Source organism: Trachypithecus francoisi, unplaced genomic scaffold (genome assembly GCF_009764315.1).
Source record: "Trachypithecus francoisi isolate TF-2019V2 unplaced genomic scaffold, Tfra_2.0 Lachesis_group13, whole genome shotgun sequence".
Taxonomy (NCBI): Eukaryota; Metazoa; Chordata; class Mammalia; order Primates; family Cercopithecidae; genus Trachypithecus; species Trachypithecus francoisi.
This window is the reverse complement of record NW_022681458.1, coordinates 111,192,169-111,218,928: the sequence shown is the minus strand read 5'-3', so window position 1 is coordinate 111,218,928 and position 26,760 is coordinate 111,192,169. Positions and strand designations below refer to the sequence as shown.

The 26,760-nt window shown below is 43.6% G+C and overlaps 2 protein-coding genes across 6 annotated transcripts in view; both read right to left on the bottom strand.

Annotated features, from left to right (window-relative positions):
• LYPD1 (LY6/PLAUR domain containing 1) overlaps nt 1-17,816 on the bottom strand; it is a 32,078-nt gene extending 14,262 nt beyond the window's left edge. The window contains exons 1-3 of one of the 3 annotated variants that reach the window (XM_033231714.1): nt 16,291-16,342; nt 16,116-16,184; nt 14,630-14,767 (exon numbers count right to left, since the gene is read on the bottom strand). In XM_033231714.1, the coding sequence (XP_033087605.1) occupies nt 14,630-14,767; nt 16,116-16,184; nt 16,291-16,342 (259 nt within the window). Of the gene's footprint in view, nt 1-14,629; nt 14,768-15,726; nt 15,870-16,115; nt 16,185-16,290; nt 16,343-17,427 lie in introns of those variants that run through there. The other 2 variants (XM_033231712.1, XM_033231713.1) reach the window with 2 other exon arrangements.
• Nucleotides 17,817-18,037: 221 nt separating this feature from the next.
• The window catches only part of NCKAP5 (NCK associated protein 5), an 881,023-nt gene continuing 872,300 nt past the window's right edge, over nt 18,038-26,760 (bottom strand). For 2 of the 3 annotated variants that reach the window (XM_033231709.1, XM_033231707.1), the window contains exon 16: nt 18,038-19,551. In XM_033231709.1, the coding sequence (XP_033087600.1) occupies nt 19,267-19,551 (285 nt within the window). In that variant the 3' untranslated portion in view covers nt 18,038-19,266. The remainder of the gene's footprint in view (nt 19,552-26,760) is intronic. The other variant, XM_033231708.1, reaches the window with a different exon arrangement.

Below are 26,760 nucleotides of genomic sequence, written 5' to 3'. Positions count from 1 at the left end.
GCATGGTTTCATTGACAGTACTACGCCAATGTTAATTTCCTAGCCTTGATCATCGTACTATGGTTATGCAGGTTGTTAACACTAGCCAAAGATGGGGGAAGGATATGTAGAAACTGTACTATTTTTGCAGCTTTTCTACAAGTCTCAATTTATTTCCACATACAACACTTCTTAAAAAGACATTGGTATGAGCTGGGTGTGGTGGCACTTGCCTGTGGTCCCAGCTACCCGGGAGGCTTAAGCGGGATGATTATTTGAGCCTGGGAGGCAGGGGTTGCAGTGTGCTGAAATTGTTCCACTGCACTCCAGCCTGGGTGACAGAGTGGGACCCTGTCTCAAAAACAAAAAACAAAAAACAAAAAAATTGGTATGAATGTGGGAAAAATCTACATGTTCTTTCTGTGCTACACATACCCCCAACAAACACAATGAAATACGCTTGGCCACTCTCATGCTGATGAGTAATAGGGTGAGTGTATAGTCTGTGTGTAGGTGACAGACATAGCCCCAACCATCCATGCTATTAACTGCTTAACTCTTGCCTCAAAGGGCTTGGAGGCTCCTGAGATGACTGGTTTTCATTGTGATGGGAAGAGAACATTACTGAAGGAATGTTTTTTCTTCAGTCTCAAGGTCCATCCATGTAAAAGGAACTCAATTAGTGTGACTCCTGGCTTCTTTCCCTTTTTATTCATTTATTTAATTAATTAATTTATTTATGAGACAGAGTCTCACTCTGTCGCCCAGGCTGGAGTGCAGTGGCACAATCTCGGCTCACTGGAACCTCCACCTCCTGGGTACAAGTGATTCTCCTGCCTCAGCCTCCCAAGTAGCCGGGACTACAGGCGCCTGCCACCACGCCCGGCTAATTTTTTTGTATTTTTAGTAGAGACGGGGTTTCGCCATGTTAGCTGGGATGGTCTCCATCTCCTGACCTCATGATCCGCCTGCCTCTGTCTCCCAACATGCTGGGATTACAGGTGTGAGCTACCGATCCCGGCTGGCCTCTCTCTCCCTTTTTAATTCTCTCTGCCCTAAGGGAGGTAGAGTGACATGTCTGATGGGTAAATCTGGAAAGGACAGACTGGGCACACGCTGCTTATCCCTTTCCTGTTCCTTCTTGAAAGTGAGTGACTCATGGCAAACAGGTATTCTGCCCTGCTTCTCAGGGCAAGAAACCACCCATATCTGGCCTTGTCTGTGGCTGGGTCAACCAGCTGATTTAGAGATGCCAATTGGAAAGTTCATTTGACCTCCGTCCCCAAGTTATTCCCTCCAACTTAGCCTTTCTCAGTAACAATGGTGATATTTCAGGCCTCATCGGCCTTGCTCCTTGTTTTATTTCTTAATTTGCTTAGAATCTGGGTGAGAAAGAAGGTTGAGAACCATTGGGCACTCATTAGACCCCAGTAGATGCCATTTGTCCCAGTTTGCAGTGTCCTAGAACTTAATTCTAAAAATTCTAAAGCCATGATTCTCTGGGGGGTTGAGAAACATTTTATTTTATTTTATTTTATATTTTTGTGACAGTCTTGCTCTTTCGCCCAGGCTGGAGCCATCTCCGCTCACTACAAGCTCTGCCTCCTGGGTTCACGCCATTCTCTTGCCTCAGCCTCCTGAGTAGCTGGGACTACAGGCGCCTGCCACCACACCTGAGTAATTTTTTGTGTTTTTAGTAGAGAAGGGGTTTCACAGTGTTAACCATGATGGTCACGATCTCCCGACCTCGTGATCCACCCGCCTCAGCCACCCAAAGTGCTGGGGTTATAGGCGTGAGCCACCGTGCCCGGCCGAGAAGCATTTTCTAAACCAATCTCCTATAAACAGCCCCTGGACCTTGAGGATCATAAGCGGTCATCATTTAACATTTTTTTCTGCTAGAGGTGTTGAGCCTCTTAGTTGTATTGAGACCAAAAGGAGATCTGTCACCCCCCTCTCCACTCCCCTACAGATGTACATACAACTTTCGGCAATCAGAGAGTTTGAAGCTACAGTTCTATTACAAATGACTTGCTACAAGTATGCTTTTAAAATAAATTATTTTTGCAGTTTTTTCACTTTAACCTCTGCCCCAATGATCATAAAAACAGAGGCAGGGGGCCTGAGTTCTTTTCTCTCTGTGGACCACTATGCATTTATCTTTTCCAATAGTTTCCTTTGCCTCTGCTCTTTTTTGTTAGTACAAAGACAGAAATTTCTAAACAGAGCCTTTAATAGTCCATTACTTTTTACCCATGTTATGCAATGTAGCTTTAAAGTCGAACTTTTCCAGCAAACTGCTACTTGTGTGAATGCCTGTTTGGGAGTGAGACTCATCTTTCCCTACTGGAAAAATAACCAACACTTACTGCACTATAGTGACGATTACATCACAGTAAGTATTCTAGGCAGGACCAGGAACAGTTCCTCAAAGAAAACTGCTTGGGGAACGGGTAATTGGAATGAACTACAAGCATTTTCACTGAGCTCAAAGAAACTGCAAGAAAAAAGATCTTCGATTTGCATCCAAGTATTTTTTTTTCTCTGAAAGAACACTGTGTGAGAAATTTTGACATTCTCTGCATTCTAATGGAAATGACTTGGGAAGTAGAGGTTTATCTATACATTTGCCTCATTGCTGCCATGATGGGCACCGTTTATCAGGAATAAAGAGAGAAGATCAAGAAGGTAGTTCTTCTCTGGAGAATTTTGTGCTCTGGCTCTTACGTACTTTTGCTTTGCCATGAATGTGAATATTTTAAAGACCAAAAAAGCCCCCTCCATTTGAGTTGCAGATGGCCACAGGAACCAAACAAGAATGCTAACAACTCATTTTAAAAAGGGAAAAAGAAAGCAAGTGCCAAGTTCCACACTGCGTATCCATACTGATGTTGAGCCCATCTTGGCCTAGCTGGTAGAGCTGACAATTGAGAATAATATTAAGGGGCTCCAGTGATCCCTAAGGGTAAAAATAAATGTGTTTGTTAAAACAACAGCCATGTCAACAATGAAATAGACATGAAACAAGATAACCCAAGAACACATTTGTTTTCCTTGTAACAGGGATGTATTAAGTTCATTATTCAGAGGACTTTGATTACCCATTTCAAAGATTTTTGGTGAGTTTAATTTTCGAGGCTGTTAACCACTGATGTCAACTTAATTATAGCAAGCGAACAACCAACCCATAATGTATGATGCCAATTGTTGTTTTTACTTTAGTCTTGCATTAGACTTGGATTTCTTTGCTCATTTATAACTTTCTGAGGCAGGAAGGTTTCTGCGCAGTCACTTGCTTTCCCTCAGCTGGTGTCTTTGTTTTCCAGTTTGCCATGGGGGATTGAGGGAACAGATATTTATGACTTATTATCTCAGTATTAACAGTGCCCTTCAATGATTTATGAAGCTGTGCATGTTGCATTTTTAACCTTGATGTCCTTCTGATTATTGTTCTCAAATGGTAAGATTAACACAGTGGGGTCCGAAGATTCCTAATCAGTTTCTTGCATACAAATTCACCCAAATGTAGGGAAGACAGAGTCCTTGGTGGCATAACGACTTCCAGATGGAAGGAACTGAGAACATCTAAGCACTTAACCCAAAGCACCCTTATATTTGTCACCATGAACATGATGTCCTCACACTAAAATTTAATTATACATTTGTACCTCAGCATTCAGTGAACCAGAATTCTAGAATGTCATGTACATCTTGTGTTAAAGTTCAGGACAACATTTGTTAGCATATGTGTTTCTTTTCTTCCAAAGGGCGACAGTGATCCAGCATGAAGGTCCTTTGACTATACATTTCGGTGTTCAATTTAGGTAAAATAATGGTGACTTTGGGGAAAGAAAATTATCCCTGTCCTTTTTCCAGGGGTCCCTGGAGGCACTGCATTGAATTTTTCCAATCTTGTGCATGGACTTCTCAAAAGGTGATCTGGCAGATAATCACAGTTGACCACTCAATCACTACCCTTATAGCTACTAGCGGCCATGAGACAGTGATCTGATCCGTGAAAGGTAAAGAGAATTTTGGGGGGGTGGGGGGGACTTTGGAAATGCTTTTGTGTTCTCATTAAAAGGCAAAGCTTAAGACACAAGCTCTTTGGTGCTATCCCTTCCTTTGAACCTGAATATAGTGGTCATCTTGTGATCAAGAGGCAAGAAACCTGAGGACAAACAGCCAATGTGCTTAGGGAAGTAAGGAGAAAAATGCAGAAAGCTTGGGTTTTTGATGGCATCACTGGGCTGTGGGAGCAACCCCAAGATCACCTATGTAGACTATTTTGTTATATAAACAAGAAATGTCTTTATGGTGTATGTCCCTGCCACTTATAGCCGAGAACATTCTTACGTGATACAGGAAGCAAGGTCTAGGGTGGAGGCAAGAACAGAAAGGACTGGGGCAGCAGGAACAGCTGGTAAATTCTGTTGGGAAGTGTTGCCCCAGAGACTAATGAAGGGAGGGAAAATGCTTCTTGATGCCTAGGAGCTGTGGCAGCCATAGCTGTTTTGGCCTTCCACCTGAGGATGATGCCAGGTTTTGTCAATATGACAGTGAGATTAATAATATTCAACAAAGGGAGCAAGAATACAAGCAATTAGTGGAATTCTTAGAGCCCAGTCAAAGAGTGTAAGGGCAAAGCAGACAGCAGGAGAGTACAAACAAAGTTTGTTTGCTTCCCTTTGCGGTTTAATTTGGCCAAACTGAATGGTTTAGAAGTACATCCCCCAGCTGAAAGTCTAACTGCCTGTATCTTATGGAACATACCTGTATTTGTAACTTGCGTCTTCTGTGTGGGAGAGGACTAGGGGGCATAAAACTATGTGGGGGAATTTTCTGTCTTCCTAAGGGAGCTGATGACCAAGGCTGAATTCCCAGGGTAGCAGAGTTCCAGCTGAGGACTGGCCAGCGGTAACCGGGTCCCCCGGCTTCCTCGACCACCATATAAGCTGGTGTTGTCGAGGTGTGTGTGTGTGTTTCCTGAAAACACTCCTATTCAAAGCAAAGCCAGGTCAGCCTTAAATGCAAGCTGACAAAAAGAACTATAAAACCAGGGGTGGATTACATTTCAGAGTGGTTCCTTAAATTACAACTATCACTAACAGGCATTATTAGGCAGCTATTTCTAGTTTAACTAAAAAGTAAAAGTTATATTCAACTTGTCTTTATTCTACTTTTCCTCTTATGCTAAAACTTTTAAGCTCCTTCATTTCTGCTATAATATTTTGAAGCGGTGATAAATCTATTTTAGCTTGAAACTTGTTTCTTCAATATACACAGTCAGCAAATAGTTATTGCGTGTCTCCATACCAGTGAGTGTGTGTGTCTATGTAAGACAGAGGGAAGGTGATGTAGAGAGAGAAAAAGAGAGAGAGAGGGCAAGAGAGAGCCAACAGCATCCTTTCAGGATCTTGTACATAGAAATGAAATCTGTGAATGAAGCTGTAGTTCAATTTGATTAGGAAAATACACTCTAAAATAGCGAGGATGTGGTGCCAGGCAAACTGAGCTGCTGGCTGGAGAACACTGAACAAAGATGAAATTGTTTCTGGATCTTAACCCACTCTTATGCAGAATGTCTCCTGACTGCTTTATCTCTCTTTCCCTTGTAAGAGTCAGCGACAGGCTGAGTGGAAAGTTGTCCTGCCTCTCAGAGAATGTTAATTCATCAGCCTCCAGGTGCAGCTCTGGCCTACTGGCTGCCTTTCCCTCTGAAGGCACACTTGAGAGAATCTTGAGCTGGCTTTGGAGCTGAGACCCCTTTGCACTCCCACTTTGGACGTCTTCACTGGATGACAAACTAGTCAACCCGCTAGGCTCTAGCTATTTCTGAACAGGTTCTCTGAAGTTACTGGAGACCCGAGCGGTTTGCTAGATTTTGCATAAGCAATAAAATAGTGCATAAATCCCGTTGCCCAGAGTCACTTAATACACCTGCTTCTGCTGATGCTCTTTGAAGAAGCCTCCATGGAGGGCATCGCAAACTGCTCTGCACATTCATATTCAACCCGTGTGCAGCATGCACGGACCACAGCAGGCTGAGAGCTGTGTGCCTGACGCCACCCGCCTCCGGCACTGTCTCCAGTCATTCCACTGCATTCACGAAGTCCAAGAAATAGAAAAACATAAAAAGCTATTGTCCATGTCCAGTGAGAAATGAAATGCACTGGACCAAGTATCACAACTTCCTTAAAATAATACAACACTTTATCACGTTTGCATCTGATCCTGCTCATGGTTTGCAAAGTCGTAAACCCCTTGAAATCAACAGCTTGAGTCATCGCTGCCCTGTTCTATTTAAACGCATCCTTTTAAAAAAGCAATTTATTACAAACTCTCTATGGTTTCACCTTATCTAAAACACTTAATTCAGTCCATCTCCTGCTTTGCTTTGTAGTGTTAGAAGCAATCAGAAGATTGGAAGCAATTTATTAATAAGAGAACATGCCCTATAGCTCTGGCCTGCGAAAACAGTTTCTGAATCACAATGTAGCCACAAGTCAAATTCTATAAAGAATTAATGGCACATCTCATAGTTCTTTTATTTGGCGGCTGATTCATTCCAGATGCGATTGAAAATCCTACGTTACAGGTATGGCCTCTTTTGGTGTTCCCAAGGTAGGAAACACATTGTCTTCTACCAGCAACTTTGCTCCAGCTCCCTGAAATATAGTCACTTCTACTACCACGAAAACTACAAGGCAAGGAAGAATCCAGCTTAGTCTTCTAGAAAAACTTACCAGAGAAGAAAAGGTATGTCCCACAGTTAAATGAGTAAGGAGGTCTGCCCACACAAAGGCTGCAAATGATTTGGTTTCGGGGACGAAAGCTAGACTCGTGCATAGACATGATATTCATTGTGGATGACCAAATCATGCCAGCATCTGATCTCCTTCACCAAAACCTTTCTCCAGAACCTCTCTCAACCTGCTTTACCCTCAAGCGTTCTCAAGGGAAGAGAGAGAAACGGACCTATCAAGATGCTTAAGTTCCCTGGGAAAGCCAACTCCTTTTTGTACCACAGTGTACTCCTCTGTAAAGTGAAAAGTGTGGACCAGAGAGATTAGGGTATCTTCTAGTCATAGACGTGTGGGACTCTTGAGGGCTGTGGCCTAAGGGTGAGGCCAGATGTGGAGCTGGGCATTTGGGACCACCAACAGGGGCATCAGGCCTATCCATGTGCCTGACGATTCTTGCGGTCAAAAGAAACTAATTCAAGATCTCCTCAAGGGAAAACAGATGAATTATGTAATAGATGGGCAAGAATGGACAGGCCAGTGCATGGCACCAAGCAGATGTTGGATGAACACCAACTCCTTTGCCAAAAGCTCACTGGAATGGCTTGCTCCTGGCACATGTTGTTACTTTAATTCAGCAAATTGGCTCATTGGCCAGTGGAGTTCTTAGATTCACAGCCATGCTGCATCCCATTCCATCTCATTCTATCCCATTCCATAAGGTAGGTATCTGCCCCAGCAAGAGGAAGGACACATCTACCCATGGAATTAAAAAAAAAACACACACACAAAATAAAAGTGGGAAGTGGTACGGATGAGCCATAAAACATGATCCTAAGCAAAAGCAGCCAGCCACAAAAGGCCACACAGTATGAGATTTCACTTACAGGAAATGTCCAGCATAGGCAAATCCGTACAAGCAGAAAGTAGATTAGTGGTTCCCAGGGCCTGGGAAAAGGGAAAAATGAGGGGTGACTACTAATATAGTTTTTTGGGGGTGATGAAATGTTCTTGAACTAGTAGTGATAGTTACATGTCTCTACGAACACACGAAAAACCACATAATGGGATACTTTAAAGGATGAATTATATTTCAATGAAATTACAAAAAAAGAGGGAAAACATAGAAAATGGCACTACAGTGGGAAAAAAAAGAAACCTGGAGAAGTGAAAGGTCCTTGAATTCCTGTCCCACTGGCTGTGTGATCTTGAGCAAATTGCTCAACCTTTCTGTGTCTTAGATTCATCAACTATCAAGTGGGGATATTATCTCTCTGTGAACCTTCTAAATTAACTAGGAGGATACTACTCTTAGGAACTAAAGGCTGAATTCAAGGACTCCCTCATTCTGAGAAATATAGAAACAGTGTACAAAGTAACCTGTACTACAATATCTGGGCCACCCTTCAGAGGCAGGTATGGATAGTGAATGGGCAGCTCCTGGTGAGCATCCAAGACCGGTTTCCATGTCTAGCACTGGTTCCTTGAAGATGGTTATACTGACCGTATTTCTCATTCTCTTCCTGTATCTCGCAAGAAAACAGGCAGCCTGTTTCTACATTTTACAAGGGGGGAGGCTAAGCGCCTGGGATATTAAGTAACCTCTTTCAAGTTACCAAATGTGAAGAACCTAGAACATAGGGGTTCTCTCCCCTAAGAGAGCAAAACACACTTTCCATTGGACAAGTGAAAAATAGGGGTTGAGGTGTTGAGTCCTTTTGCACAGTGTGCTAACAAACCTTTGCTTAGTTTGGACATTAGAACCTAAGTTGGTCAGGAAGGAAGGGAGGGAGGGAGGGAGGGAGGGAGGGAGGGTACACACTCTCAAAGGCTGTAGATTCAGAATTTTTGTTTCAGGAGTAAGGGAGGCAGATTACCTTTTCAAAGTTCAAAGAGAATGGTATGTTTTGTTTTCATGCTTCGTTTCATTTTCACTTGGGAAAAATGCCCCAGCTTTGAAGACTCTCTGTTTAAACTCATTAGGAAAACTATCAATGATAGAAGCTTTCATGCAATCGTAGTGGGAGGAATTAGTGTTATGGGAGAGCTGGATCAATCTTCAAATGTTTCATCTATGGAGATGGGAGGTCAGCACCAGCTGCTTGTTCAGCTAGAAAGTTGGCCGGGCGCGGTGGCTCAAGCCTGTAATCCCAGCACTTTGGGAGGCCGAGACGGGCGGATCACGAGGTCAGGAGATCGAGACCCTCCTGGCTAATACAGTGAAACCCCGTCTCTACTAAAAATACAAAAACTAGCCGGGCGAGGTGGCGGGCGCCTGTAGTCCCAGCTACTCGGGAGGCTGAGGCAGGAGAATGGCGTAAACCCGGGAGGCGGAGCTTGCAGTGAGCTGAGATCCGGCCACTGCACTCCAGCCTGGGCGACAGAGCGAGACTCCGCCTCAAAAAAAAAAAAAAAAAAAAAAGAAAGTTAACATAAATACTTCATTCACTGGGAGAGTCCAAGGGAAAGACGTTTGATATTTCCCCTCTGAATACTTCCTCAGAAGGCACATGAAAGAGATGGTTGCTTCTTGAGAACTAAGTGCTCAGCTGCTTGGCAAAATGTCTTACCTTGAAGAGCAAGGTGCTTATTCTTTTAGTGTCTGGAAAGGAAAGGAGGTAGGGTTGTGAACATTCACAGAATAGAATCCCTTCCTGTGTAATTCCTAACTTCATTGAAGTTGACATGGAAACCCTTTTAGTGGAGCTGGTTTTAATATATTAAGATATATTTTTTGATATACCAATCTATTTTAAAGTTGTTTTTGTTTTGTTTTTGAGACATAATCTCACTCTGTTGCCCAGGCTGGAGTACAGTGGAGAGTAATCTCAGCTCACTGCAACCTCCGCCTCCTGGGTTCAAGCAATTCTCATGTCTCAGCCTCCTGAGTAGCTGGATTACAGGCATGTGCCACCAGGCCCAGCACATTTTTTGTATTTTTAGTAGAGATGGGGTTTCACCATGTTGGCCAGGATGGTCTTGAACTCCCGACCTCAGGTGATCCACCCACCTCAGCTTCCCAAAGTGCTGGGATTACAGGTATGAGCCACCATGCAAACAACCTCATTTTAAAGTTTAAGCTGTTGAAGTCTCCTTTGTCAAAGATAGAATGTGGAACTTTGGTTTTGTTTTTCACTTTATTCATAAAGCTATTCCATAGCCCATCTGATCAATTCAAAATGGGGTTAACAGTGAGAAATTAAGGACTACAGACGGGATGTCTAAAAGAGAGCTAACAGGAGAGGTCTAGTAGGAGGAGGAGAGATGGACAAATGGGGGACGCTGGAAGATTAACAGAGACCCCTGCTACTTCTAACAAGGTCGTTCTGCAAAAATAAAATAAAATAAAAATCTTAGGAAATGTTCTCCATGCCTACAACATAGCATGGATTAAGCAATTTGTGATCTCAGTAAAGAATAACTCAATATTTATTTTTCTTACAAGCATTGCATATGTGGGTGTTTTTGCCTGTATATATATATATTGCATTGCATGCAAATATATACACAGGCAAAAATGGAAAGGTATTTCCACACACACAAATATATGACTGTGTGTGTGTGTGTGTGTGTGCGTGCGCGCATATGTGTGTACACAGGCATTTGAGCTTGAGTGCATGCACTCATCTGAAATAAAAGAATACAGGAATAAAGGGACTATGACATCGAACTGACTAGCAGCACTGGACCTCATTCCTGCCAAGCCCATCCCAAGGCCAAACTAGAGCCTATTATTTTAGATCTTGGGGAAATTAAGCAGGCACAGGCTTAAGAAAACATAGGCTGTGGTTAACTTTCCACTTCTTTCTACTAAGAGTGGATGACCAAGCATTTTTGCGACATTAGTCTTCTCTTGCTGTCCCTTAGTTAGCTCATGAGAAAATAAGGTGTAAAACTAAACTATCCAAGGTATGAAGCCATCCCTGCCCAACTTAATGAGCAACTAACTAATCCAAAAGCAAAACAGCCATTACTTACACAGCCATAATGTAGATGCAACATGGCATATAAATCAGTAACTCTTGTATTGCAAAACAGACAAATAGATTAATGCATGTTGCAAAGGACGGGTGAAGAGATCGATTAGGTTACTGATTCAGACCATGAACTTTCTCTCAATATACTGCATTTAACTTTTAAATAAGGTTTAGGAGAACCTGTAACATTTTGCTCACTGACAGAGCTATATTTTACTAAGGGCAGAAATTGGCTAGTCTATAAAAATTAAATTATGCCCCTTTCACTGTATCTAGTCAAGAGGAAAAACTCTAATTACAAGATTGCACTGTCAAACAAATGCAAATTCACATTCTTTATTCCCTGGTTTCAAAATTCATACCGGAGGGGGCTTCTATTCTGAAATGAAAATCAATATTTGAAATATTTTGCCGAGTGCAATGACAAGCAAGAGCAAAAGAAGTGTCATTATCAAGGGTGCTAGTAAATAGACACCAACTCATTAAGTGCAGAGCTGGTGAGAACAAGTCATTCGTTATGCAAATATTTAAATATCAATTAGTAAGGACAATGAAAGAAGTTGAAGTGAACCTTCCCTTCCCCACAGCCAGTAACTTATTATTCCAGAAATGACCAAATGGAACAAGAGTGGTGGATAATAATCTCAGCACCTAATAGGAATGTCACTCTGGGGAATAGGTAAAGGTTAATTTCAAACGTACTTCCCAGTCGAAAATTAAATGTACCTGCCTCAAAATTCATAAGAGCTGAGTTTGCAGACTTAGTCCAGAAACTGAAGGCCTACACATATTGCACGGCTGGTAATTTTTGGAAAGAGAACACCTTTCATTACTGCTTAATGTCAGACTGGCTTAGTTCATTAAATTTTCTTAGTTGATTTAAAGCCCTGGTTTTTCTATACCTATGGAAAAATGCCAGTCCACATAGCACTCAAACTTAAAAGTCTCACTGGTTGGTTCTCAGATTCTTTTGACATCCACTTCATGGCCTGTCTACCTGGACTGTTAGGTGAACTTGGTGGATATGAAAAATGGTCTAAACTCTTTGAACTTTGCCTGGACTATCTTTTTGGGCAGACCTGGCAGGATATTTTATGACATGCTGGCTGTGTGGTATTACAGCAAAGGTGCTGGCCAGGGAAGCAGGCTTCAAGCGCCTCTTAGTGACAGCTGGCTGGTGAACTTGGACCATGCATCTAATTTTTCTGGACCTTGTTTTCTTCCTCTATAACACAAAAACGTTTGTCCCCAGATCAGTTCTCAACTCGGGTCACCCCAGAATCACTGGGAAGTTTATAAAAGACCCATGGCCAGATATACCACAGATTTATGAAATGGGCTTCAAGCAGAGACCCAGCCATGTGGAGTTGAACAAAACTCCCAGCAAGATTCCAACATGCATCTTTAACTAGGAGTCCCTGGGCTCTTTCAGCTCTAGTATGTTGAGATTCTCAGGATAACATATGTTATTGATCAAACTTAAAAGAAATTCTGACTTCAATTCTTAATAGCATCATTTAACAGGCATTACTTTCTCTGGAGTGGAGATGTTGACCATGTAATAGAATTACATGCTGACTGGCTGTGGCATGAGGAAACAAGGTCTTGAAAGATGACCACCAGATTTCACGAGATTCTATATGTACAATCGAAAGAGAGAAGTCAGATGCCTCAGGCGCTCAACAAAAGTTAGCTCTTGTTACTATGATGATTATACTACAACTGTGTTCACTTAAAGTTTTAGATTTGCTCTCTATCCTTGTTGGCAAAAAATTAAATTGGTCCCTAATAAGTACATGGACATCAAAATGGAAGTGCCTTGGAGGTATGAGCTCCCCCTGGACATTGCTCTTTTGATGCAGAAACAGATTCATTTGGCTTGCTTCTATGGAGTTCAGGCTTAGAACGCCTTGCTTCCATGTGCACACACCCCGACCTAGCATCCTTCCCTTCATAACCTTTTCCTTTGAGTTCGTTGACTGCTTCTGTTTATCAAACTTCACAATTGAAACTGCCTTATTACTTGATTCTGTCTCGACCTGTTGGGCTGTGACCTGTGGCCTGAGGGGCCTGGTTTGGAGACAAGATGCCCACCCACCTTGTCCGAGCTTACAGAAAACGAGCAACCTTAGGCCAGGCACATGAAGACTGTGCTGAAGTTTCTGTGGATAAAATGGAAGTTAAAATGCCTCCTCTGCTTCTTTTACAGAGTGGTTTTGAGGACAGAATGAAGCAAGATTAAAAACAGCACTTTGAAAATGGAGTGTGTGGTATTCATCTTAGACACACTTTTACAGAAGAAGAAATGTCTCGCAGAAAAAGAACCTCTTCTGACTCAAATTTAGCTTACATCCCTTTCTCAACCATATCCTAGGTGATAAAACATGACACTCAGATAAGCAGTGGCCTTGTGGACTCTGAAGTTCTTAACGTGTCCACAGTACATTCTCATTTTGTCTGGCTCTAAACTACTGTCTCAAGAAAGCTGCAAATATTTGAACATAACAATAAAGTGTTGACAGTAATTCTGACTAAAATCACAGCAGTCCCTCTGATAGAAAGGCAGTAAATTTTTTGCTCAGGTAAAACGTAGGAAAGAAACACAAGTAGAAAAAAACTCATTTGTTCAAATTATCCCTATCAATCTTAACTGAAGAATTATCGCCAAGTTTGTTTTGTTTTGCATTATTAATAGCCCAAATCCCATGTGCCAAAATGATGTTTACTCCATTTCTTGGGATAAGTTACCCTTGAGAGCCAGTATGTCTCAGGCTTCCCAGAAGAGTGATTTTGGTGCAACAAATAATGACCTATAAAAACAGCCCTTACAACTACACACACACCACAACATAGCACAGTGACAAGCTAGCATCTGCTTTCCAAATAACCATGAGGATAGCAATATGACATTTCCAGGCCCTTCTCTGAGAACAAACAACTTTCCCAAGATGTTGGCTTTAAAACTAGAGTCCTTGCATTGATTTGCCAGTGGGTAAAGGGAATCATATAACAGTTCTAATCACTTCACCGAGTTCTGCAGGCAGTTCACAGAACTAAAGGGAAGTGGGGGCTTATGGTTCATTCAATATCAGCCATAAAGTTATGCTATTTCCCATCTTTTCAATATCCTTAAAATGGCAACGTCTGTGTTTGTGGTTTTGACCTTGAAACTGAAGTAACAGCTCCACTTATTCTCCCAAAGTTCCAGTTGTAATTTGGGGAACTTTGAGTTCTAATAAGACAGCTGGGGTAGGGGGTTGGGGGACGGTTGGAAAGTTCTACCTTAGCAGAAGACCCTTGGTCAGCTAGAGGGAGTAAGGGCTATCCCACAAGACCCCTCCTTCCCTCACAGGATGCTCAGGTCCTCTTCTCAGCCAGCCAGCAGCTAAGCTGGCAGGGCTGAGAACGGCATTCCTTTGAAAGATCTAGGCAATTTGTGCCTGGAAGTTGATGCATTAGTTCTAAAATTAAATAAAGATCCTGTAGTGTTCTTCAAGGAAATATGGTGCGCCTCTATGACAAAACACATTTTTCAAGCTCTGACCTCTGGGAACTTCAACTAGCTCCATATTTCAGGCTGACAGTGCTCACAGGCTACTGTCTAGTTGCCCAAGCCAGGGCTGGTTAGCCATATATTTTCTATCTCCATCAGCTTTTAGCATAGGGAGGTGAAGAGAGTAAATAAAAAGAGGAGAGCCACTAATTTAAATGCACTTCCCCTCCCAAGGCCCTTGGGGAGAAGCCCTGGTAATTAATGAGATTAAAGTAACTTGGAACTCTTCATTTTCCCAGCACTGTAAAAGTAAATCTGCGATAACCAGTGTGTGGGCATTAAATCAGTCAGTCCTTTTTCCTGTTATTTAATGGCCCCCTCACTCCCACCCTACAGCCCAGGCTTCAGAGCGAGGGGGAGGGCTGCCAGGCTCTTACCGGCACTTTGCTCCATCACTTCTTTCTGACACATGTCTTGAACGTTCACCGTGCAATTCACGATGAACTCAGGGGAGGAGCAGTCGTTGTTCAGCTGGAATTCTTCACACTGGTAGCACTGGATTTGCAGCGCAAAGCCTAAGAGAGAGACGCAGTCGGGTTCAGATCCGGCCCCCACAGAGCCCACCCCGGAAATCACGACCATCCCACGCCCCAGAGCGCGGCGGCTCCCGGCCTCTGGGAGGCTTGGGGCTCTGCATTCCTGGGTCTCCGGGTAGGGCCAGATGTGGCTGAAACTGGCAGGGGACGGCGCGGGTACCTAGGGTCCTTTAGGACAAAGTGGAATAGTGCCCGCCACCTCTGGACCCCGGCTCTAGACCCAAAGAGCCCATCCAACACCACCCCAGGCCTTTTCCCAAGAAGTTGAAAGGAGGGTGGCGACGGTACCACCCGAAGAGCGAAGTAGCTCTGGAGACGTGCGTTAGCTCCAGCCAAAGCCAAAGGATTTGCCTAATTGCTAATTGGTTACAAATTACTTAATTACTATTTTGGCACCATTCGTGATTACATTCGCAGACGTCTTTTCAGTTTTTATTTATTTAATTTTTAAAGTCAGCGTTTCTGTGCCAGGGCTCTGAGGATCCCTGAGCGACCACCTGGGAACAAGGGTGGAGGTGCCAGACGCCAAGTGCTGTTGCGCCGCAAGTGCCCGAGCCCGGGTCTGCGGCCCTTCTCCAGGGCCGTCCCCGCGGCGACCCGGGTGGCCACAGAGGGTGGGAGAGAGCGTTTGTGAGCGCGCGGACCCTGGATCCCGACCCCGCGGCCCATTCTTCCGGGCCCCTGCTTTCAGGGCAACCGTTCGGCTAGGGTCGGTGGTCGGGGTCCCAGCTCTGCACAGCTTAGTCGGGAGCCAGTAGGCGAACTGGAGAGAGGACGCTAGACCTTTGCGCCTCTGGTCGCTTCGGCCTGGCTGTCCTCCGTGTACGCGCTCCTGTCTAGACCCAACTGCCCGCGTTCCCGCTGCCCCCCATCTATCGCACTCTGAGGGCAGCAACCCAGCTTCAGCGCGGCCGCAGGCTGCCTAGCGCGCCGCTCACCTGTCGGCGGCGCCACTCCCACGGGGTGCCGGAGGCGCCAGACAACTTGGAGGGGTTCGGGTGATGTCGCCCCCTCTCCCTAGCCGAGACTCCAGCAAGGCTCGGACCCTCCCTCCTCCCAAGCCCAGCTTCTGCCGACCATGCAGCCCAAGAAGCTGTAGCCCGGAGTCCGGCGAACCCGCCGCTCCCGGCTCTCCTCTTGCAGCGCGGGACTTGGACACTTTCCCAGTCTCGCGCCCCAGGGCACCAGTCGCCGCCGCCGCCCAACTCCCGCTGGGCAGCCCCAGGGCAGGGCTGGCCCCGAGGTGGGCGCCTTGGGGGCAACAGGGCTGGCGGGTAGATGGACTGTGCGCACCTGGCCCCGGCTGCTGGCCTCTGAGCATTCTCACCTGGAAGCAAGAACAATCCGCAAAAAGTTGCCGCGATGCCTAGGACCCACATTCTCCCGGAGTCCCGGGACCGGGAGCGGGTAGGCGCATCAGAGGAGGCGACCGCAGCGGAGGCTGCCCCGGCTGCAGCGGCTGTGGCTGCCGAGGCTGCTGGGGCCCGCGCTGCTGCCGCCGAGACGACGGTAGTAGCTTAGAGGAGCTGCAGGTGCCGCTCGCGGCGCCTGCATCGCCCGCGCTCGGGCTCCTGGCTGCGGGTCTCCGCTCCTCCGGCTCGCGCTCCCTGGCCGATCACCGCGCTTCCGGAGTTGGCGGCTGAGACTGAAGGAACTACTGGCGATCCGGAGCACCCACAAAAGTCTCGCCTTTTCTCCCCACCTCCCACTCCAGGCACCACGTGACGGCTGCCGAGTTGGGGTGGGGGTGGCGGGCGGGGAAGGCTGGGACCGTCTCTCTACATCCCCACCCCCTTCCTGTCTTCCTCTTCTCCCGCCTCCGCACGTTCCTGGGAAAGGGGCGCCGGGTTGGGGGGGGAGCGGGAGAGGACTGGTAGTTTTCTGAGGTGAAGAGGCTGGAGGTTGGGGGAGCGGCGGGGAGGGCGCAGCAGGTGCCGTGGGGACCTGCTGGGTGCGGACTAGGGTCTGAGGACTGCGTGCCCGGCTGGCCCCTCGGATATAGGGACGCGGCCTCCCCACTCCACGTCCTCTGCGCCCTTCCAGGACTGGTCAGTACCCCAGCCACTGGGTCCAGCCCACACCGCTGAGGCTGTCCCACTGCGGGCCGCTGGAGCCTGGCGCCCCGGGAGGCTGACAGGAGGGGCGCGCATTCCCGTGCGCCTGGCAAAGTTCCACGCTCGCAGGCTCCCTAGGGTGTCCTGTGCAGCTGTGCCCCCTCTTCCTCCGAGGCCTTCTGTCAAGAACCCGGTCGGCGTGGCCAGTCTGGAGGGGGGTGTGGTGAGGACACTGCCTTGACTGTCGCGCTTGCCCGGGCCGCCCTCCCTTCTCCCGCCTGCGCGCACCGCTGGAGGGTGCATTGACACCGCCCTGGTCGCCTAGCCTAGGAGAACGCCGTCCCGGGGACACCTGCCGTGAGGTCCCAACAGAAAGCAAATCAGGGTGAAGAAGAGGGTTGCTCTCCTCCATTCCTTGTCGCCAAAACGCCGACCGGCTCCATCCTGCTTTCTCCAAAACCACCGATTATTAGTACATACTCCCACGTCCTCTCCCGGAAGGCCATCCCAGCCTCGGACTCGGCCTCTGGCTGCTCCCCACACCCCTGAAATTCCTCTTCTTTCCGCAAAGTCCAAGTGACCCACCTTGCGTACTCCCGGGGATGCCCCGGTGCTATCTTCGCCTTCCTTCCCGAGTCTTGCAGCAGGTGTTGCGGGAGACCGCTTGCCCGCCGGAGTGCGTTGGTGCCCCCGCCCCCAATCCGCACATTCCCACCCCCTTTCCCCACATCCTTAGGGAGCGTCCATTTCCGTGGAAATCGCCTCCTAAGCTTTGCCCCTTTTCACCCTTTTCTCCCGCGGCCACTTCTTGGGGCAGCTCTCTCCGGCCGGGACGCTGATCATTTATTTCTGCATCCTCCCAGCTGAGCTGGTCTGGAAAGGAGCTTAAATGACTTGCTTTGTAATTCCTCTGCAGAGCTCGCTCCCTGTCTGCCTCGGGCTCCTTCTCTCCCTCCCTCCCCCCTTCTTTCATTGCTATTTGGTTAACCCCTCGGGGAGACTGAAATGCTTTGACCATTACTCACCTGTCTGCAGACTCTGATCTTACAATTGGCCAAATGACTATCTCTAGAGCAAAAGGGCCAGTTTATTTATTCCTCCCGGGAACCCATCGCAAGAGCACGTGTGAGTCATGATTCAAGTAACTGACTGGGCCAAAAGGTCCTTGAGCAAGTTATTTCCAGTTTTCAGAGGGTGCAATTGTGATATAACTTTTATTCAGAAAGGAAACAAAATGATTTTTTAAAGTCTGAAAGACAAGGACATTTTACATAATTTTCATTTAGGATAAAACAAATTGCACAAATTAACCAAATAACACTGATCATACAATACTCTTTAAAGAAACAATTATGTGCTAAAGTAGCCATATAGATCCTAAAAATATTTCTATTGTGCCTAGTTTACAAGCTCCTGTACATAAGCAATTATAAATAGTTCACATCTAGAAAAAATACACATAACCTTTAAAATAGAATTTATCCTTACATATAAACAGTCTTTGTAAAAAAAAGGATATTAAAAAGAATTCTTCGTAGCACCATTAATTTTATTTTTAAAAGTGAACATTGCAAATAGAAATTTGCTTTCATTTTTAGAGTGCCCAGATTTTAATAAAAAGAGCAAGAAGATAAAAATCAAATAATAGGATCATAGAGAAGAACTAAGTAGAAGACAATCTAAAGCAATGTCTGGAAGGAAAAACTGGTATTGGGGATAAAATCCGGTCATTTCTGATACAATGACACACTCCCAATCAGCGTCCACACTTTAGGACCCTTTTCATTTTTCAGCAGAAGCAGAATTACACCGATTACTATCACCTGAATCTCTGGCAACGAATCTGAAATTGCACTAAAATGAACAGTGCTATCAAATTGAGATTTATGAGATGGAGATGAGGAGGAAGGAACCCTCTGGTTTTTTGGCAGGCCCTGTTGTAGGTTTACAGAGTACCCACAAACAATTTGAGGACCAGGACAATGAACATCACAGAAACTTCAGCTGGGATTTTAAAAAATATATTTTATCATCAACTTCTAAGACTTAGTACATTATTTCAAGAGCATGGCGCTGATTCCATTTATTGCTGTCTTTTTTTTTTTTTTGCTACAAATATAATTTCTCTTCCAAAAAATTTACAACCTCTGTACAAATATTCAAAAAAAGTGCAAAATTAACGATTCTGTATCATAGGTGTGTTTACGCTTAATTCTCTTGAAACACAATAAATGGAGTCTATCTTTATTGCCCTGTCAGAGATATTAGCTCTGGTGGGTTGCCTGCTGTGAATTTGACAATGAAGGCTCTGGTACTGCAATAGTTTATTATTGTCATCTCTACCGAGCAGCGCACCCCCCGCCAGCCCCCCGCCCTCATTTCTTAAGCGCTCCAGTCCCAGCTCACTAAGGGAAGAGAAGTCCTTTATACATCATTTGAACCTTGACTGGCACAGGAAGACAAGCTATCATATAAAGAATCACTCAGAGATTCCAAGTTGTCTACCCCAGGCCTATCTGAAAAAGATGTCAAAGATGTCTCTTCATTTTTTTCTTTTTCTTCCTTCTGTCCTTCAACCTTGTTCAGAGAGTTCTTCTCTTTTTCTAATGAAATCACAGTATTGCTGTGAAATGTATTGAATGACTCCAGGGAAATTTTCGATAATCTATTCTCGGGATCGTCTTTTGTTTCTTCAAGTTGTTTCAATTTCTGCAATAAAAAGAAGAAAATATTAGAAACATATTTCTTTGGAAAATCAAGTTATTCTATCTAATATTCAATTATTGTCTATATAAAGTACAGTTTAAAGGGATAGAGAAAACCTACAAGTCTTTAACAGTCTTCTAGTATAATTAAATGTAATAATAAAGCCAATTTTAGGGATAAATCAGGACTTTAATCATTTTACTGAGATAAATAGGTCCCAATTTGCAAACCAGTTAAGTGCCACTTAATTTCATTTTAAATGGATCCATTTGAAATTTGTTCAGGTAAAGTGCCTTATTTTTCTTCATCAAAGTTTCAGACTCCTCTCTTTCCTTGCTAACTGTTAGTTGTACTTTTCCTAAATATGAGTAGGATTGAATTTCAGCCAGAAGTTATGGTAATTTTTTTTTTTTTAAAGAAGACATAAAAATCCCTTAACTTGCCATTTTCGAATACATGTTAAGCTTGTTAGAAGCACTGCCATTTTGGTATTTTGTCCCTTTATGGGACTTAAGACATTTGAAAGAGATCTCCAGGTTTTTGGGTGTAGATCCCGGAAGGCCCAAGGGCTTGAAAATTAAAGTGGCAGGTGAACAGCTGAGTAACCCCTCTGCTCCAGAAGGTCTAGTAATACCAGTTTATACTGGGATATTACTGTTATGAATACCCTGTGTGATGTTATAAAGCACTGCAACCAAATTCAATAATTATTATAGGTAAACCCTGTAAACATAAATATATTCAGTTGCTCAGTTGGCTCCTAAGGGCTAAGGTGAGGACAGAAGGAGCCACTGATGCCAAAAACAATGACAAGAACAGATGTGTAAAAGTGTCTACAATGTTTCTCATCTTCTTTTCCTCTTTCCAGCAGAAATTCCATCCAAACACAAGAAAGAAGCAGGCCCAGGGGCTTAGAGATGATAGTAAGGGTTACCATTTATTAAGCATCCACTAGGTAAAAGACGCTTAAAGGATTCTATCAGCTTTTTCACAAACCTGGAAAGTAAACATCCCCATTTTAAACAGAAGGCACGCAAGGCTCAGAGTGACAGAGGTATTTGCCAAAGGTTGCCCAGCAAGTGGCAGAGAACAGGATTTGAATTTCTATCTGGCTGCCTTCCACGCTCTTGCTCTTTCCATTAAATCATGTTCTTACGTAATAAAGGACAAAATGTCCTGTTTTCCATTTTGTTACCCAAAAATTCCACTTAAATAACTTGCCAAACCGTCTCTAACATGTGCAGTTCTGCTGTGCACCATGCTCCCCACCCCCAACATTGTTATGCTGGACTTACAAGGTTGCAATGAGGAAACTGTTTTGATTGGGGAAAATAGATATAGTCAAAGCCTATGGATTCTCACATGCTAAATATTTAACAGAAAGAGAAGACAGAGATGGAAGTGGATGGCTTCTGTGTTCCAAGAGCAGACACGGGCAGAATTTCTCTGCTATAGGAAATGATATAATTCTACGGGAAGATTTGAAAATCATCCTAGATCTAGTGCTTATTTCATTATACTATTAACGTGCAGAAGCATTACTCACGGAGCTAATTTTCAATCTCAAACAGCTATCCTGAAACCAGAGGCAGGCTAAGGAACAGACTCCTAGCTGATTACAGAAAAGTGGCTCCATAATTAGAAATAACTCCATCCAAGGGCCCCTTTTAATACTATGCCAATTTGCCTACATTGACCAAACGTAGGTAAATAAAGGGCATTCAATGCAATTTTCTCTTTACCTGGATGTCTTCTCCCTTTTTCTTCATTTAAGAACCACAAGTATTTTTCTTACCTATTTCTCATCTATGTGGATCTCAAATTCATTAAACGCACACTCATTAGAGAAGCTAGTGCAAGGCAGGCTGAAGGCTTTGGTACTGAGGATACACAGCTGAATAAAACTGTGCCCTGCAGGGGATCGTTGAGGCCCTGAGGGCAGAGAGGCTGAGCTTCAATCTCAGCTTGGCCCTTTCATGGGCTGAGTGCTACAAGCATCCTTCTTCAGGTGTAAAATGGTGATAAAACACATCTTTATTTCAGGATTGCAATACGTATTAGAAATAAAGAACTTTAAAGCTCTGGCAGAGAGTAGTAGGTGCACAGTAAATGTAAGGCTGGATTCTTATTCTAGAATGATGGTTCTCAAAGTGGGTTCCCCAGACCAGCAACATCAAAATCACCGAGGAGTTTGCTAGAAATGCAAGTTCTTGGATCCCACCTAGACCTACTAGATCGGAAACTCTGAGGGCCAGCAATCAGTGTTGAACAAGATTACCAGGTGATTCTGATACATACTGAAATGTGAGACCCACTGGTCTAGCAGAACATGAGCCCTGGCGGGAAGACACACAGGTGGAAAGTATAATTCGTTGTGAAATGGTGGAATATGCAAAGAGTTAATTACCAGTAAAACACTCGCTGTCATCAGGTTTTCAAATGTTTCAGGCTTGCAGAGTTGTTGCTTCAGTTAATTATAACAAAGAAAACCTACACCTGACAGGGAGGTTATAGAAATGAAAGAAGGGACCATCATTTAAAAAAAAAAAAAAAAAAGCAAACAAGAAACATGACCTTCTCGGGTTTCCTTTTATTTTTAGAGTTTTGATGAAAAGTGAGTGCAGACATATTTCTTGACTGTAAAAACAACATCCGTGCAAAAGTGACCATAGGGGCCAACTAGCTTTCAGCCTCCAGGCAGAGCTGAATAAGGAGTAGTGAGGGCTGCAGCCAGCTCAGGAGCATGTGCTGGATCTAAAGGCAGTAGCAGCTACTTAGATCTAGCTGTGCAGAAATGTGGGTGCAGATCTTTTGATTTCAAAGGTGAGGAGATACATCTAGATCAATATTTGCTTATATTTAAAATTCACTGGCTTTTAATTATTGGCTCACATTTAAAGAAAACAATCACAAAATACCCAGTATGCATACCAAATTGAAATATTTGCACTGTTTGAGATTCTGAGCCAGGGATGTTGTTTTATCCTTTTTTTTTTTTTTAACAGTGTCCTACCTTGCCTCCTCCACTCCCCTATTCCGCTTCCCCCAGCTTTCTTTTCAAAGGCCTAGTCCAGTGCTAAATCATCAGTAGTTTCTTAACGGAGACTTCCCCTAGCATCAGAAGAGTCTTAACTATGTCTTTGGGCTCCTCAAGTGGTTCTGCCAGCTAAGAATAAAAGCACTAAAGTGGCTTACTTTTCTACCCTATAGGAGCATACCGAACCTCAATATTGTCTTGTCAGATCTCAGATAGTTTTAAAATTTTGTAGTTGAATAACATTTAGATTTAACATATAAGGAGGGATTGAGGTGAAACAATAATGTGTTAATGATCTATCTGGCACATGATAACAAAATAACGCACATCAGTTTGCAGCAACTATATGTGAAAGTGCTTTGCAAACTAATCACGGTCATAACAGTTACCATTTAACAGTGTGTGTTCTGTATAGACACCTGGCTAAGCATAGTGCATAGATTATATGTTTCCATCCTCACATGAATTCTACAGGGTGGGTGCCATTAGTATCTCCATTTATAGGCAATCAAGGCTTGAGGAAGGTAAGTAACTTGTTTAAGGTCCTGTAGCAGTATGGGATGGACTTTGGATTTAGATCTAGGCCATCTACCTGCAGAGATGAAGCTCTCAACTTTCATCTTGGAAAAGTACTTTATGAATATTAGACAATATTATCTTTAAGGGAAGCATCTGAAATAGCAATTACAGATCAAAAACAATAATGATAGATCCAGTGAAGATTAGTGTTTGACAAGAATTGTGTAGGTTCCATAAAACATTGCCAATTCCTTCCTAGGTTGTGCTTCATCAGAATGATGATGAAATTAATCTACTACATCTGTCACCTATAGGTGGCAACAGTTGTACAGATGACTTTTTGGTGGATTTTTTTTTTTTTTTTTAAACTGCACTTGGGAATAAAAGTAGGACTAAACAGGCAAGATGAAAATACATTTTCAAGTTTAAATAAATAGCTTTGCATGTTCTTAAAATATTTCCCTGCCTTTAGTGTAACCATGGAATTGTTAGTGATAATTCGAGCAGGAAGTATATAGTGACATATTCTCCAGAAATCTCTTGAGAATTAGACCTTTATTAATTTAATTCCTTGTAGTCAAGCAGTCATTCAATCAAACCTATCTACTATGTGACCACCTTTGTGCAAATAGTCTTGTGGTCTTGATTCTCAGAGGAAGTTTTATAGAAAAGGATGCTCTTGGAATGGGTTTGAAGGGCAAATAGGATTGAAATATACAGAAAGGAGGAGGGAGGGCATTCCAATAAATATCCATCTATTATGCTCCTATTGCATCTGTACAACACTGTGTAGTCTACTTCAGGACCAGGAGTTGCCCAGAGGGTCTCTCCCTTTGGGGATTCTGTAGTAGACAATTAATCACTATAAAGAGAAATAGAGACATGCCTACCCCAAGAGGTTCTAGGAAACTTAACCAGACTCATGAAAGTATCAGCCAGTATGTGGGTTATAAAAAGCTTTGACTTCCAAACCATGTTCTCATATATGATCTCACTTTGCTCTTCCATCAGCCTGGAAGGTCAATGAGGCCAGAGTCAACTGTACTTTCCATGTGATATTTATGGAATCTGTGATTCACACAGATTCAAATCCAAGTGAAACTAGGCCTGAAAACTTAGTTTTCTGATTTTTCACACAAAAATTCACAGCAGCTTTTTTTTTTTTTTTCTAACAGTTCACAATAGTCATGAAATAGAGATTTCTGACTAGAGCAATATCCTGAACACCAAGAAGGATAAAACTGGAGGAGATATGGACCCTTGCCATAAGGAAGAGGTGGAAAACATATAAGGTGATACAGAAAAACTCAAGTGATAAACTAGCAAAAAATATATGCATGATGGTATCAGCTTCAAAGAGATACATGTTATGTGTGTACAGCCAGAAACTCCTGTCCATGGTAGAGGAGAACAAGCAGCAAATTCATGAAATAATGCAATCAATTATTATTCTATGATAAATGCTATTCTTTCATTATTTCAAATACATTTCCATCCTTTGATTATATCTTAAAAATATTGGTTAGTATATCTACTGTAAATGTCAGGAAGAGATCAAATCTATTTGTGAAATTCAAATGCAGCATCATTCCTCAGCTGGGCACTAACATTTACATTGAGGATTGGAGGCTTTTAGCACAAGTTAATGCAAACAGGACTTTAATCAACATAATTTCTTATTTCTCTATTGCTATAGAGATTCACTGCCAATGGATCAAGAAAACGTGGTAGGAAAATAGCCCTCTTTATAAAGTGTTTTTACTACGAGTCAGGTACTGGGTTGAATGCACTGCATGAATTATCTCATTTAATCCTAACAGCAAGCCTATGAGATAGCACCATTATCATCCCCATTATACAAATGAGAAAATGCAGACAGAGAGGTCTAAATGTTAGTCCACATATATGTGGCTAATAAGTTAGGCAATCAGGATTTGAGCAGAAACAGTCTGACTACAGGACTTGGGATCTTAATCACTGTATATTACCCCAGTATTTAAAAACCAGCGTGCAATTCCTGACATTGTGCTAATTAGTTGTGTAAACCCTTTGACCCTTAGTTTCTTCCCATTAAAGGTTTTTTTGAATCTTCCCAGTCTATAAAGCTCTGTTACTCTAAAATATTCTCAACTGGATATGTTCTGGGGGTCTATTACTGGAATTTGAGGTGGCACAATAACCAACCCTAACACCCCTCTTCTCCACCTTAGTTCTCAATGACTTAAAAAAATAAAAGAAAAAGGCTGATGGGAGGCCAAAAGATGAGCTTTACCAGGAGAAAGTTTGACTGAAGAACAAGGTTTCTATCTGTAAAGAAGTGGGTTTCCTAACACTGATCCCAAGAAATAGACAAGTTTAGTGATCAGCAGCCCTGGGCTGGGAAACAAGTGTCTTCCTGTAAAAACTACAGCATGAAGGAATACAACAGAATTTTGTGCTTCTGACAGTCTGATTCCAGAAGGAGACTGGGAAGTGCAAGAAGTGGGGAGCAGCACTTGCAGTTCCCTTCCTGAACTTGCTAGGCAAGTCAGTCCCTCATTCCCTGGGAGAAGTGAATAAGGGGGCCCAGAGATTCCAGGAGGGTTACCCTAGGAAGCTCCTTCCATGTGGAAACATTCAAAATTGAGAAGAAGGTGTACAAGGCGTCCCTTACTACCACCCAACATCTCTCATTACGTATGATGCAGATTTTAACTAGATAGTCATATATGAAGGCCAAGAAGATGCAGGAAAATTCTGGTGCTGCAGGGAGTTAGTTTGCGCAGCGAGGCCTCTCTGTGGGCAAAGAAATGGGAAGGAGGTGATCCAGCAGGTGTGAAAGATGGCAGAGCTTCCATTTGGAAGCAAATAAATGAAGTCTAAGAGACAGTCTGTTTAGTCAAGGGTTTTGGGTTGAAGCTGAACATATGATTTACCCCATCCCTTTACTCATGAACAAATCTTGAGCACGGAGAAGATGGATTCAGGGAAGAGTTTTATGTTATGTTCTTGCTGTGGGAATGGGGAGGAGGTATTTTAATCCAAGGTCTCTTAGTTGAAGACTTGTGCACATCTCAAAGTCTATGTTAAGTGCTATTTGCGAGGGGCAGGCCAACCTCAAGGGAAAAGATGCAGCTCAAGTCATTTCTCTTTTCTCAGAGGCACTAGTTAATCTTTTCCTTAATGCCACCTCTTACTGCATTCCTGGTGAAGCTACTTTCTAGATGAGGCATAAAAATAGATGGAATGACCTTTGGTGATCACTAGAGACCCCTCCACACTTTTCTCAAGAGTTGTGATATTAACCCTGTTAACCTGGTCAAATTCCAACTTTGATAATTACTTTCTCCCAGTGCTCAGTTCCCTCTGTTACCTCAACTGGACACATTACTCTTCACTTGCCCTTCTGAAAAATTAATGTGACGCATTGGTAATAGAGAACCACTCTCTCCCTCCAACCACACTCAGGGAGATGTGATTTGGCACTTGGGGCCACTCTGTTTTCTTACTGGGGTCCTAGAGATTCTTCAGTATCCTCAGGGCAAGAAGATTTTATTAGGTGAAAGAGTAATTTTCAGCAGAGATGTGCTTTTATGACTATATAACTGTATTGCTGTCCTTTACTGTGATCGATGGCTTTCAATGACCTCTCCTAGAACCCCTGAACCCAGAGGGGG